Below are 14935 nucleotides of genomic sequence, written 5' to 3'. Positions count from 1 at the left end.
TGGGCACTGAAGACACAAGTTTGTTAAGTTTAGAAAGTGGAATTTTCCCCCATTCATCCATTATGTAGGTCTTCAGCTGCACAATTGTACGGGGTCTTCATTGCTGTATGGTGTGCTTCATAATGCACCACACATTCTCAATTGCAGACAGGTCAGGACTGCAGGCGGCCCAATCTAGCACCCACACTCTCTGCTCACACAGCCATACACTTGTAATCCGGGCAGTATGTGGTTTGAAGTTGTCCTGCTGGAAAATGCAAGGATGTCCCTGGAAAAGACGGTGCTGAATGGCAGTATATGTTGCCCCAAAATTTTTACATATCTGTCTGCATTCATGGTGTTCTCACAGATGTGCAAGTTACTCATGCCATGGGCACTGACACACCCCTGGCCCATACAGACACTGGTTTTTGGGCCTGACTCTAATAACAGCTTGGATGGTCCTTTTCCTCTTTGGCCCGGATAACACAACAGCTGTGTTTTTCCAAAACATTTTTAAATGTGGACTCTTCGGACCAAAAACACAGTTCCACTGTTCTTTTTTCCATCTAAGATGAGAACAAGCCCAGAGAAGTCAGCAACGCTTCTGGACAGTGTTGATGTAGGGCTTCTGCTTTGCATAATAAAGTCTTAACTTGCATCTGTGGATGCAGCGGTGAGTGGTGTTGACTAACAAAGTTTTACTAAAGTTATCCCAAGCCCATGTTCATGATATCCACTACAGATGAATGATGTTTTTTAAGACAGTGACGTCTGAGGGATCAGAGATCACATGCATTCAGAAGTGTTTTTTGTCTTGCCCTTTACGCACTGAGATTTGACCAGATTCCTTGAATCTTTTAACTATATTGTGCACTGTAGAGGGTGAAATGCCCCAAATCCTTCCAATTTGTCTTTGGGGAACATTGTTCTCAAACTGTTGGATTATTTGCTGAAGCATCTGTTGGCAAACTGACAAGTCTCAAATGATCCTTGCTCTTGAAGGACTAGGCTGTTTTTGGAGGCTCCTTATATACTATGACACGATTGCCTCACCTGTTTAACATCTCCTGTTTCACATTGCCTTATTTAAACTCGTCAAATTGTTATTAATGTTAAATTGCCCCCGTCTTAAATTTTTTGGGGTGTGTTGCATTCATCTGATTTGAAATTAATGTACATTTTCAAAAAACAATTAAATTCACAAAGTAAAACATCATATGTGTAGTTGTAGTGCTTTCAATATAGCAAAGGTGAATATAATTTAAAAATCCTGTCCAAACTTTTTCAGAATTGGGGTTGTAGTTGATTCTGCATATTAAGATGGGATATGAGAATTTTAAAATTGAAACAAAATACATACATTAGCTTTAACAACCTGTTTGTTTTCACGTCACACTCTTTTCCCTTTTTGTGCTGCTCTGCTTTCGAGAAAACATGAGAGTCTATGACGTGATGCTCATTTTGTTGTCCAGATCTATTAAATTATTCAAAATACATTAAAAATGCAATTCACACAAAACAATTACTTGAATACACCTCTTCTATGAAGAGCATGTTTTCAATTACTGATTTAAAAAAAAAAATATATATATATATATATATATATATATATATATATATGTTTTATTTTTTAGATTTTTTAAGGGGCTTAATGTAAAAAATGCCATGTGGTGTTACCGCCAAAGACATAAAAAAAGTCTCACTAAAATCTAAATGTTGGCATTGACTAGTGCAGAATAATCTTCTATTATTATTTCATTCTAAATCAAAAAGCAGTGCAACAAATTTGTTTTAAAATGATTAATATTTGAAAATAAATAAATAAATGTCTCTACCAAATCAGTCATGGGGTGAAACCACAATATTTGTACATTTTACCTTAATAAACATGTTTGAAAACTTTTTTTTTAAATTAATGAATAATTTGTGAAACCAACATGGATGCAAATATTATATTTCTTTGAAATTGACACAATTTTTATTTTTTTTTTTACGTTTTTTCATTTTTATCACCTCTGACCTTATTTGTCTTCTGTCTTTCTTAAAAAAATCTCTTGTATGTTGTCCTTTCTTCTTTCCTTTGCTATATTCTTTCCAACCTCTTCTGTCAGCTCAGCTACACTGCATTCTATATTTAGCTGAGGTTTTAGTGTCCTCAGCAGGTAGCCCTGAGTCCTAGAGTGCGCATGCAAGAGAGTGTAGGGCCTTTAGAAAGAGGATGGGGTGAACGGCAAGGGGCCATGTGACCTCTGCCTACAGTATATGTGCACATCTATTAGCAGTAGGGCAAACAAGAGCTCTGATGATTAATTCATTGGAGTGTGAGTCTAATGTCAGTCTGTCAGTCTCAATGCTGCTAGTTCAGTCATCAGATCACAAGCACTGCAAACTTGGTTGCCATTATCACTCACACATTTCACCACAGGCAGTCAGGGACAGAGAGAGGCAGATGATGAGAAACAGAGGTGAGAAAGAGGCAGAATTTACAAGGAGATATGGGAAGCGATATTGACTCACACGCTCATGGATCTCTTCATTAATGGTGGGTTTTCTGTTTGTGCTGCGTGGCACTTTCAACCATTTCACTAAAGGCTTGATGGTTAAACCCTAGGAAGAAGGATTAGGTAAATGTCAACAAAACAGACAGAAGGGAGCCTCTGAAGCTTTCAAGTAAATATCACTGATCGTATTTCTAATATCAGCACCAATTCCATGTAAAGGTTTCTGAAGCAAGGCTAAAAGCTGAGAGCTGGAGCAGGTTAACTAAGCTCTTTATCTAACCCTTGAAGTCCACTGTGGCTTCTGATGAAGAGTCTAGCAGACCTCTCACCTATTCACAGGAAGTTAGGTAACGTCATGGTTACTGGTGTAACCTCCGTTCCCTGATGGAGGGAACGAGACATTGGTGTCGATGTAGTGACACTAGGGGTCACTCTTGGGAGCCCGAGACACCTCTGGTCTTTGATAAAAGGCCAATGAAAATTGGTGAGTGGTATTTGCATGCCACTCCCCCGGACATACGGGTATAAAAGGAGCTGGTATGCAACCCCTCATTCAGGTTTTACGCTGAGGAGCCGATATAAGGTCCGGCCATTTCAGCGGGTAGTTCAGCGTTGTGGCAGGAGGGACCAACGTCTCGTTCCCTCCATCAGGGAACGGAGGTTACACCAGTAACCATGATGTTCCCTATCTGTCACTCACTCGACACTGGTGTCGATGTAGTGACACTAGGGGTCCCTATACAAAACGCCACAAGGCTGAACTGTGTTACGTGAACTGGCGGTGTGTGGTGGGCAGACTTGCTGTGTGCCTCATAGCCAGCACACCAGGTCGACACGTAACCTCCCCCAACACAGTTATGAGTGTCGAACGACTCTTTTTGGGGACAAGTCGACTACCCAAGGATAGAGACAGGCTTAACCCAGTCGTGGCCTCTTTTCCCCTTCTCTTTTTCCACTCCCTAAAAAAGAAGGGGGATTATCCGACTGGGCTGCCAGGTCTAGTCAGGGGGTGTCCCTCCCAAGGGGAGGACACCGCAGAGACCACACCTCGCCCCAAGAGAGGGGGGGATATTTAAGTGGAAGAATACGTCACATGGTCTTTCCAACCATGTGGAGAGCCTTCAAGGTAGATCCTGCCCAATGGGGGAGGAGTTACTACAAACATGGAGACTGGGGCAGAGGGGCTCTGCTCAAGGAAGACGCAGTTTGCCAGCAGGGAAACGAACTTGCAGAAGATATAGATCGCATGGGGTTAGCCTTACAGGGAACCGCCACATGCGGAGCACCTACCCCAGAACAGAGCTCTTAGATAGCGCGTGTACTGGGCCGGCAGCAAGTCTCTCCGACAACTCGACGGCCACAGGGCTCGGAGGAAGTCAACCAGGGAACAAATTATGTGAACACTACTGGGAATTAACGGCGCACATCTTCAGCTCAAAAGGAGGTGGAAGGCGCTATGTGCAAGCGATACACCCGGCCGGCTATCCCGGGCTTATCCGCTTGAGTTGCGTGCCACTACTTGGGACGAAACCGGTTCCACCCGGAGGTTGTAGAACCTTGCAAAGGTGTTGGGTGTTGCCCAGCCCGCTGCTCTGCAAATGTCTGTTAGAGAGGCACCTCTGGCCAGGGCCCAAGAAGCCGCTACACCATGTGTAGAATGGGCTCGTAGCCCTACCGGGGGCGACATGTTTTGGGCAAGATATGCCATAGTTATGGCGTCAACGAGCCAGTGGGCGATCCTCTGCTTGGAGACAGCGCTTCCTTTCCGCTGTGCACCAAAGTAGACAAAGAGCTGCTCAGAGATTCTAAAGCTCTGCGTGCGATCCAAATAGATGCGTAAAGTGCGCACCAGACACAGCAACGACAGGGCTGGGTCTGCCTCCTCCCGGGGCAGCACTTGCAGGTTCACCACCTGGTCCCTAAAAGGGGTGGTGGGAACCTTGGGCACATAGCCCGGTCGGGGTCTCAGGATCACGTGAGAATAGCCCGGACCGAACTCCAGGCACGTTTCGCTGACAGAGAACGCTTGCAGGTCACCTACCCTCTTGATGGAAGTGAGCACAGTCAGAAGGGCAGTCTTCAAGGAGAGTGCCTTAAGCTCGGCTGACTGCAAAGGCTCAAAGGGGGCTCTCTGTAGACCCTGAAGAACTACAGAGAGATCCCATGAGGGAACAAGGCGCGGTCTGGAGGGATTCAGCCTCCTGGTGCCTCTTAGGAACCTGATGATCAGGTCGTGCTTCCCTAAGGACTTACGGTCAACTGCGTCGTGGTGTGCTGCTGTGGCAGCAATGTACACCTTCAAGGTGGAAGGGGACAGCCTCCCTTCCAGCCTCTCCTGCAGGAAGGAAAGCACTGATCCGACTGCGCATCTCTGGGGGTCTTCGTGTCGAGAAGAACACCACTTAGCGAATAGACACCACTTAAAGGCATACAGGCGCCTCGTAGAGGGGGCCCTAGCCTGAGTGATCTTGTCTACCACCGCGGGTGGTAGGCCATTTAGGTCTTCCGCGTCCCGTCCAGGGACCAGACACGGAGATTCTAGAGGTCTGGGCGCGGGTGCCAGAGGGTGCCCCATCCCTGAGAAAGAAGGTCCTTCCTCAGGGGAATTTGCCAGGGGGGAGCTGTCGCGAGGAGCGTGAGGTCCAAGAACCACGTCTGGGTGGGCCAGTAGGGTGCTACCAGGACGACCTGCTCCTCGTCCTCCCTGACCTTGCACAGAGTCTGTGCATGCACACTCACTGGGGGAAATGCATATTTGCGTAGTCCGGGGGGCCAGCTGTGTGCCAGCGCGTCTATGCCTAGGGGAGCCTCGGTGAGGGCGTACCAGAGCGGGCAGTGGGAGGATTCTTGGGAGGCGAACAGGTCCACCTGTGCCCGTCCGAATCGACTCCAAATCAGCTGGACCATCTGAGGGTGGAGTCTCCATTCTCCCCTGAGGGAAACCTGCCGTGACAGTGCGTCCGCTGTAGTGTTGAGGTTGCCCAGGATGTGAGTGGCTCACAGCGACTTGAGGTGCTGCTGACTCCGGAGGAGGAGACGGCGGGCGAGTTGTGACATACAGCGAGAGCGCAGACCACCTTGGCGGTTGACATATGCTACCGCTGCCGTGCTGTCCGTCCGAACTAGCACGTGCTTGCCCTGGATCAACGGCCGGAACCTCCGCAGGGCGAGCAGAATTGCCAGTAACTTGAGGCAGTTGATGTGCCAGCGCAGCCATGGACCCGTCCAGAGGCCGGCGGCTGCGTGCCCATTGCAAACAGCGCCCCAGCCCGTTTTTGAGGCGTCTGTCGTGACCACAACGCGCCTGGAGACCAGTTCTAGGGGAACACCTGCTCGTAGAAATGAGAGGTCGGTCCAAGGGATAAAAAGACGGTGACAGACCGACGTAATGGCCACACGGTGTGTCCCGTGGCGCCATGCCAATCTCGGGACTCGAGTCTGGAGCCAGTGCTGAAGCAGCCTCATATGCATCAACCCGAGCGGGGTGGCCCCCTCCGAGGATGCCATATGCCCCAGGAGCCTCTGAAAAAGTTTAAGTGGAACTGCTGTTTTCTGTTTGAACAGGCCAGCACCGACTGGGCACGCTCGTTCGTAAGGCGTGCCGTCGAGGAGACTGAGTCCAACTCCAAACCGAGAAAAGAGATGCTCTGAACCAGGAGGAGCTTGCTCTTTTCCCAGTTGACCCGAAGCCCTAGTCAGCTGAGGTGTGAGAGCACCAGGTCCCTGTGTGCACATAACACATCTCGAGAGTGAGCTAAGATTAGCCAGTTGTCGAGATAGTTGAGAATGCGAATGCCCACCTCCCTTAACGGGGCAAGGGCAGCCTCTGCGATCTTCGTAAAGACGCGAGGAGACAGGGACAGGCCGAAAGGGAGGACTTTGTACTGATACGCCTGACCCTCGAACGCGAACCGCAGGAAGGGTCTGTGTCGAGGAAGGATCAAGATGTGAAAGTACGCATCCTTCAGGTCTACAGCCGCGAACCAATCTTGATGCCGGACGCTCGCTAGAATGTGTCTTTGCCTCAGCATCTTGAACGGGAGTCTGTGTAAAGCCCGGTTCAGTACTCGCAGGTCCAAGATTGGCTGCAACCCACCACCTTTTTTCAGTACAATGAAGTAGGGGCTGTAAAACCCTTTCTTCATCTCGGCTGGAGGGACAGGTTCTATCGTGCCCTTCCGTAGGAGGGTAGCGATCTCCACGCGCAGGGTGACAGCATTTTCGCCCTTGACCAAGGTGAAGTGAATACCGCTGAACCTGGGCGGGCGCCTGGCGAACTGAATCACGTAGCCGAGTCGGACGGTCCGGACCAGCCACCACGACGGATTGGAAAGTGCAAGCCATGCGTCCAAATTCCGCGCGAGGGGGACCAAGGGGACAACGTCGTCGGATGTACCGGCAGGTGGGGCCTCGTGGCAGGGCGGAGCGCGAGGTGCCACAGCACGTCGTAGCCGTGCTGAGTCTAGGGACATCGAAGCACTTACCTGGCTCCTTGTGACCACCCCTGGAACAGCCTGAGACGGGGGAGGAAGAGGCCTGTCCTCGTAACCTGTGGAGGCTGCCACATCAGGGGCGGCTGTGTGCCACAGCTGGGTGCTCAGGGGTGGAAAGGGCACCGCTGGAGCACCAATCCTGCAAGAAAAAGCCCGTGGACGGTAGTCGTGGTGACGACCATACACACCGGGTATGTGACCCAGGGAGGAAGGAAGCCGCTCTTTTGCTGAACTGTTGGGTACCGCAGCCACTTGGGCGTGCGGCGAAATCAAACAAAAAGGCAACAAAAGATTTTCCACCCGGCCCTCCACCGGGGGATGGAGTGGTCTTTCTTCCAGCTCCACATGAGTGGGTTCCCTCGTCCCTGGGTTGCCCATCTCAGGGGTGCTTCGAGGACCTCCATGGGTTCTTCGGCGCCGGCTGTGAGACGGGTGGCGTCGGCTTCCTGCGGTGGGCTCCACGCCGGGGCCGGGCCGAAGGGGCGGGCTGAGGCGGAGCCGGTGCAGTCACCGCAGGGGGACGCCCTTGGCGACGAGCAGACGGGTTGCGGGATCTTGGGCCGTGCCGGGGCAGGATGTGCCGGATTGCTTCCGTCTGCTGCTTTACCGTCGAGAACTGCTGGGCAAAGTCCTCAACGGTGTCGCCGAATAGGCCCGCCTGGGAAATGGGGGCAGCAAGGAACCGTGTCTTGTCGGCCTCGCCCATCTCAACCAGGTTGAGCCACAGGTGGCGCTCCTGGACCACTAGTGTGGCCATCATCCGCCCGAGAGACCGCGCCGTGACCTTCGTCGCCCGGAGGGCAATGTCGGTCGCTGAGCACAGTTCCTGCATCAATCCCGGGGCGGAACTACCCTCATGCAGTTCCTTTAGCGCCTTGGCGGACTTGCAGGAGAGCCATGGCGTGCAGGGCGGAGGCGGCTTGTCCAGCGGCACCGTAGGCCTTGGCCGTCAGAAACGACGTAAACCTACAGGCCTTGGACGGGGGCTTTGGGCACCCGCGCCAGGTGGCGGCGCTCTGTGGGCATAGGTGCACCGCGAGCGCCTTTATCCACCGGGGGATTGCCAAATAGCCCTTGACCGCCCCACCATCGAGGGTAATGAGGGCAGGGAAGCTGAAAAGATCGGGACCGGGCAGTAAAAAGTGCCTCCCGCGACCTTGTCAGCTCTTCATGCACTTCCAGGAAGAAAGGAATTGGGGCAGGGCGTGGCGTGGCTTTGAGTGGCGCCGCGAGCCCAGGAACCAATCACCGAGCAGCGAGGGTTCAGGGAAGAGCGGTGAAATCCACTCTAACCGACACTTGCGGCTGCCCGGGAAAGCATGTCGACATCTCCGCGTCAGCCTGTGACTGGGCAATCGACCCCGAAGGGAGGAGCCCAGCTGAGGCTTCCGACTGGACGAGCCCGCTCTCCGATGCTGCGCTCGAGAGCTCATCACTTTCGCGGGCTCCAAATAAGAGGTCGAACTCGCCTTGAGACGAGCCGACGGACTCACCCGGAAGCCCAATCGGGGCAGACGAGCGTGCTGGGGAATGGGAGGTCCGCGGGGGGGATACCCGGCGGAGGCAGTCCCATTGGGGTCCCCAAATCGCCCCCAGTGCTAGCCGCGCTGGCCTCATACCCGTGGGTAGAAGGACCGAGGCGGGAGCCTCTGGGGTGGCTCGCTTTCTTACGAAGGTGAGCCGCGACCGCAATGTTGCCATGGACATATTCTCGCAATGAGAACATGACCATCCACGAATGCTGTCTCCGCGTGAGCAGTGCCCAGACACGAAAGACAGTGATCGTGACCGTTAGAAGGTGAGAGATAACGAGCACAACCAGGAATAACGCACAATCGGAAAAGCATCTTTAAAAAGACGCTTCTTTAAAAAGACGTTCCGTGTGTGCGCTCTTTTAGAGAAATATATACTCTTTTAGAGGGGAAAAATGCTCTTTCAGAAAATATACTCTCTAGTTTTTCTGCCGAAGTGCCCAGGGGCGTTCTCTGCAGTGCACCAGTGCAGAAGGGGGAGAAGCCGCTGAAATGCGCCGTCAGATCCAGCAGAGGTGAATGAACAGTGATATTCAGCTCACTGAGCATGACCGTTCGGCTACGAAGAGAAAATCTGAATGAGTGGTTGCATACCAGCTCCTTTTATACCCGTATGTCCGGGGGAGTGGCATGCAAATACCACTCGCCAATTTTCATTGGCCTTTTATCAAAGACCAGAGGTGTCTCGGGCTCCCAAGAGTGACCCCTAGTGTCACTACATCGACACAACGTCGAGTGAGTGACAGATAGGGAACGTAAAGTACTTTTCTTTTCTTTAAATTTTCACTTAAAGAGCTTACCAAATCTAAGACAGGGAAATACACTTTTTGAAATGTGTTATAAGATTTTAAAGCTATTCAATAAAGCAATTAGCTTTACCATGGGTGTTTTTTTTTTAGCACAACATAAAGCCCCGTTACCTGTTGTAAAATCACTGTAACAAGTAGATTATTGCTGAGTCGAGTAGATTATTGCTTTCATAACATGGCTGCAACAGCAATATAATAAAAGACGACAATGTTCAATAAACAGTTCAATTTATTATTAACCTCATGCGAACCCACGTCCACATGCGTGTAAGTTGTACTTTGGCTTTGCCATATGCAATGCATAATTTAAATACATTGCAACCGACTGAGTACTGTTCACAACACTTTAGACTATCATTTAAGGGTTTAACTTCTGGCGCACGGAGTCACGTGACACAACAGCATGGTGTCAAATTCCGAGAAGTGCTTCTATGGGCGCAGAGCCAACAAAAGTGTCTCTGTTATGAAACCTCTTTAAGTATTTCATTGAAACCTGTTTGGGTGTAAAGAGTAGCATCTCTAGTTTTGTTTGATATGAAATTTATTCATTTTTCACACGTCAGTGTGTTGATAAATATGATGTCCACATACGTGGATTCTGGGACATTATTCCCCCAAAAGTTGAAAAAACATGTTAGATATTTTGAATAACTTTCAACATTAAAACATTTATGGGTCATTTCACTCCATTTTAATATAAATTTTGTTATATTTTATTTTGTTATCACTGTACAATATGGTTATATTCATTAACATTAGTTAATGCATTCCTATATATTTACTGTGCATTATCACATTGAGAATAAATGGGTTCATACAAAAGCTGAATGTTGCTTTCAGAGGCTTTATATGGAGTTAGGATGAAAATAAGGTGCATTTCAAACTATTCTGACACCAGTGCAGACAGACAGCAAACTGGAGGTTAAGTCATTCACTAAATAGGGAGCAAAGGAGCATCCTATAGCTCTCCTGCAGCTAAGCGCATTCACTCCTAAAATCCAACCAAAAGTTCAGTTTCAGGCTGCAGATGATGTTTGGACCACTCAACATGTTTGGCAGACATGGGACAATGGTAATCAGTACATAGATTCAGAATTTATAATGTATAATTTCATTTTAACATTGTTGGCAGTGATTGGATGATGCTGGCCATTACTTTGAATCAGAATGAATTATGCTAATTTCTAATGTAATGTCTGTAACATCTCAAAAACATGAATAACCAACAGTTCTGGAAACATGATGGGCACTCATATGACTTTCTTTTGTGCTGCTTTCTTTTCTGCTTGCTTCTTCCTTTATGTTCTTTTTGGAGCTTGAAAGTTTTAAACCACATTGACTTACATTGTAAGGACAGAAACACCTCATATATTCTTCAAAATAGAAGTCAGTTGAATTTGGGATGACATGAAGAAGAGTAGATGATGAGAGAATTTTGTTTTTGTTTTTAGGTGAACTATCCCTTTAACAATTATCAGGACAAACAATTATTCCAACAAGTAATGTGCGGTTACAGTTGTGCGCTTATAGTTATTTCACAATGACTTTGAACGCATATCATCCAATTACAACTGCTTATTGAACATTGTCTGATATATTCTATTTTATATTTTAAATAATTAGAAACAACAACAAAATATGCTGAATACACAGACATGACAATACATATGCATAGTGTGAGAGAAATTAGGAGGCCAGACTATTCATTTTGACTATCTGACTATTAATTAGGGAATTGGATTCCTAATAGGTCAGAAAGGAATTTCTATGACAATAGACACACACAGATTCTCCTGACAAAAATAACAGATTATATTTGAAAAGGGTAAATGGGCTGACACTGGCCAGATGGGCACATACAAACACACATTTACACATACACAGCAGATCTAAAATCACTCCATTTATCATAATTAGCATCTCTTTTTCAGAGCAGCATTGTAAATAACAGCAATTTGCCACAACAGTGGGAAAGTGTAATCCCTGCAAGGCTGTTACATGCACTCACCCACCCACCCACCTATGTAATAATAATAATAATAATAATCACAGCCTGATGAAAGATGGAACAAAAACACTTTTATCAACACATAATGGCATGGTAAAGGGGACAGATGAGTCCGTGAGAATATAGAGAGTGTAAATTGTAAAAAGAGTTACCTGAAACATGACAGTGAAGAAAACCACAACTATAGTTGTTGCCACAAAGTAGTCTTTTGCTTTCACCTGATCTTTATCTAAAAGTACCACCAGTGCAAAGGCTACAGCACCTCGCAGGCCACCGTATGACATCACCACTTGATCAATCTTGTCCAGGGGAACCAATCTGAACCAGTTTAGGAACCAAGTCTGTCCTACAACACCTGTAAATGAGAAGTTGGGCAAATATGTATGCAAAGGGTTAGGGTTGCGGTCCTACATTGCTGACGTATATACCATAAGAAGCCTAGACAGAAGGTTAATTAAGGATCTCAGCCCATTCTATGTTAAATTCTGACCTTTACAAATGAGAAATGAAAGTGATGAATGTACATGGCACATTTTCAGATTTCATGTTCAAGAAAATAATTGAAGAGGCTTAAAGCGTCTTTATTCAAATTGAAACTTGAAAATATTTGCGAAGCAGTTTGAGAGTGATGAGTTGAGTCAGTTTCAAGTAAGAGTATTCCACTAGGACTTGGAATAGAATAGAATAGCATAAAAAAGAATAGAACAGAATAGAATACAGAGCAATCTTATGTGGAACACAAAAGGAATTATTTTTAGGAACATCAGTGTGTCTCTCACCTATGGCCCTGAAGACGAAGATAAAGATGAGTGTGCTGACGATAAGGCCAGTGTCCCAGGCCCATTTGGATTTGTCCACAGCTGAGATACCCAAAAATATGAAGATGATTGTCTCTGCAATGCTGGCCAGGGTTTTCATGGTGTACTTCACGGTGGTCCGGGACTTCTGGGATATATTGGCCTCCACATACTTGTTGCATCCAATGCCACAGAAAGTCATCCTGTCAGTTTATAAATATTAGTTTATATACTGGAAATAAAACAAAATCCTCAATCTTATCATTCAGTTCAGGGAATAGACAGGTTCTTGTTGTACAGATGAATTGTTTCTGACCCTTGTATGTGGCAAGGATGCATATATTTATACAAAGCTATGAGATTTCCCCATATTTACATCATATACATCAGGGCTATAGATAGCAAATATTTCTGTTGAATGATCTGCTCATTGTGTTATAGGAGTCATTCAGCATTACTCACTGAGCTAGCTAAGAACAATACAGACTGCAGCACTGTATGAATATCATCCAGTCTCACATGATTTTTGCCCACTATCTTTATATCCTACTCTGGCATCCTTTAAATTCAATACTAACTTGTGCACTGTAAGTGTAATGAAGAGCCATGAGGGGGTGCTGCATACACTGTGTTAGTATATGCTTATTAAATCAGCAGACAAGCATGCATTTAACATTAAATCATTTATGAGGGAAATTATTTCTGTATTTATTGTACTATGTATTTGATTCCTTGAGGCATCCTGAATCCGAGCATGACATTGCGTAGTATAATAAACTTGTTTCTGTGCTGAGCAACAATACAATTGATTAATAAAGAAATTCCTCTGCTCATAATCTCAATATGTGATTAATTTCTGCCACAGAAACTACTAAGAGTAAGGTCATGGGGTCAGCACACAGGGCATGGTTTAAAAGAATATTCCGGGTTCAATACAAGTTAAGCTCAATCGACAGTATTTGTGGCATAATGTTGATTACCACAAAAATTTATTTTGACTTGCCCCTCCTTTTCTTTAAAAATTTTTTTTCTAATAATCTGGGTTACAGTGAGGCACTTACAATGGAGGTGAATGGGGCCAATTCTTGGAGGGTTTAAAGGCAGAAATGTGAAGCTTATAATTTTATAAAAGCACTTACATTAATTCTTCTGTTCAAACTTGTGCATTATTTGAGCTATGAAGTTGTTTAAATCATAATTTTTACAGTTGTTTTAGGATTTGTTGACATTACATCATCATGGCAATGAAGTGTTTAGCGATTTTATCACTAAAATCATGTTAACACATATTGTTTGTCTTGTGGCTATACTTTTGAAACAGTGAGTATTTTAACATTTATGGATTGGCCCCATTCACTCCCATTGTGAGTGCCTCACTGTAACCCAGATTTTTGCTTTTTTTAAAGAAAAGGAGGGGCAAGTCAAAATACATTTTTGTGGTGATCAACATTATGCCACAAATGCCATTGATTGAGCTTAACTTGTATTGAACTGAACATTCCTTTAAAACCAGTCTGAAACACTGCACTTTCAGTACCTTCGAATTAACCACGGAAATAAAAAATAAAAAAACCTGAAAAAAAACAAAAACAAAAGGAAACAAATGTCATAAATAACAAACTGATACACAATACACCTCATTGACATGTATTGTCAGATACACAGCTCCTTCACACAAACAGAAACACTCATCAGACTTGTCCTTTCTTGCTTATATTTGTATATTTCTCTCTGTAGTTCACTTAAGGCATGAATCACCCCCTCTCTCTGCATTACTAATGTCATTCAAACTTCTCACCATTTCAGGTGCACACACACACACACACACACACACATTTTCAACATTATTTAGTTTATTTATATACAGTTTTCCAAATGAGGATATCCCTGGATGTCACCAAAGAAAGATTTTTTTAAGATTTAGTGAGGAGAGACACACATACCCACCAAGGTGAGCTAAAAGCAATCAGTTGTATCTTGTATTACTTGCCTTCTAATGTTACTGCTGTGTCTGTGTGTTAATATGCATGCAATGTACGACTATGTTAAGACTCAGGGCTCTATTTTCGTGAGTGCGCAGAGCACAACGCAACGCGCTACAACCGTGCTCAATGTCTTATCCAATTTTCGTAAGAGCGCTAATTCTAAGTACAATTTCATGGGTGGGAGTGTTTGCTCCACTGTGGGTGTAGGCGTGTAAACTGTGGGTGTATTGTATGTAAATTAAGTGGCGCAATGCATAATTTGCTATTTGCCTAAGAATTTGGTCGTTGTGCTAAGACGTTCAATACCACGTCTTAACTCAGCGCAAAGTCCAAATTCAGTTCCTGCATTTGCAGTTTGGAGATTCCACTATCAGGTGGTTATAAAGTTCATGTCCAAACTCTTAAAATATAGTGGAACATTAAATTATGTCCCTGACAATCACTGTCATAGCCATTTTATGAAACAAATATAATTATGAGATTGTGTTAAACTATCTAAAGATCATGGCTTATTTTTCAATTATTATCATTATGTTTATATTTAAAATTGTATTTATGACAATTGTAATTTATATATATATATATATATATATATATATATATATATATATATATAGTCACAGCAAAAGGAAGTAGTTGGACAGAGTAAAATGTTTGGATTTAGTATGATTTTTTTGACCACTTCATTTTTTGATTATATTTTCATTTTGTTTGAAGTGTAATTTGAATTTAGAAATATATTTGGTTTAATTTGTTGGTTTCAATAAATGAATTTATTTTTTCAAAATCAAAATCGACTGGTAGAAGTGAAGTGTGTTCCAATACAAT

At 45.3% G+C, this 14935-nt stretch overlaps 1 protein-coding gene across 1 annotated transcript in view; it reads right to left on the bottom strand.

Annotated features, from left to right (window-relative positions):
• Positions 1 to 14935, bottom strand: part of LOC127416142 (sodium/hydrogen exchanger 5-like) — a 42562-nt gene that overhangs the window by 8922 nt on the left and 18705 nt on the right. Inside the window, exons 6-8 of the mRNA XM_051655309.1 lie at positions 12105 to 12325; positions 11478 to 11680; positions 2500 to 2589 (exon numbers count right to left, since the gene is read on the bottom strand). Of these exons, the coding sequence (XP_051511269.1) occupies positions 2500 to 2589; positions 11478 to 11680; positions 12105 to 12325 (514 nt within the window). The remainder of the gene's footprint in view (positions 1 to 2499; positions 2590 to 11477; positions 11681 to 12104; positions 12326 to 14935) is intronic.

Source organism: Myxocyprinus asiaticus, chromosome 2, assembly GCF_019703515.2.
Source record: "Myxocyprinus asiaticus isolate MX2 ecotype Aquarium Trade chromosome 2, UBuf_Myxa_2, whole genome shotgun sequence".
Taxonomy (NCBI): Eukaryota; Metazoa; Chordata; class Actinopteri; order Cypriniformes; family Catostomidae; genus Myxocyprinus; species Myxocyprinus asiaticus.
This window is presented reverse-complemented; position numbering and strand designations above follow the sequence as displayed.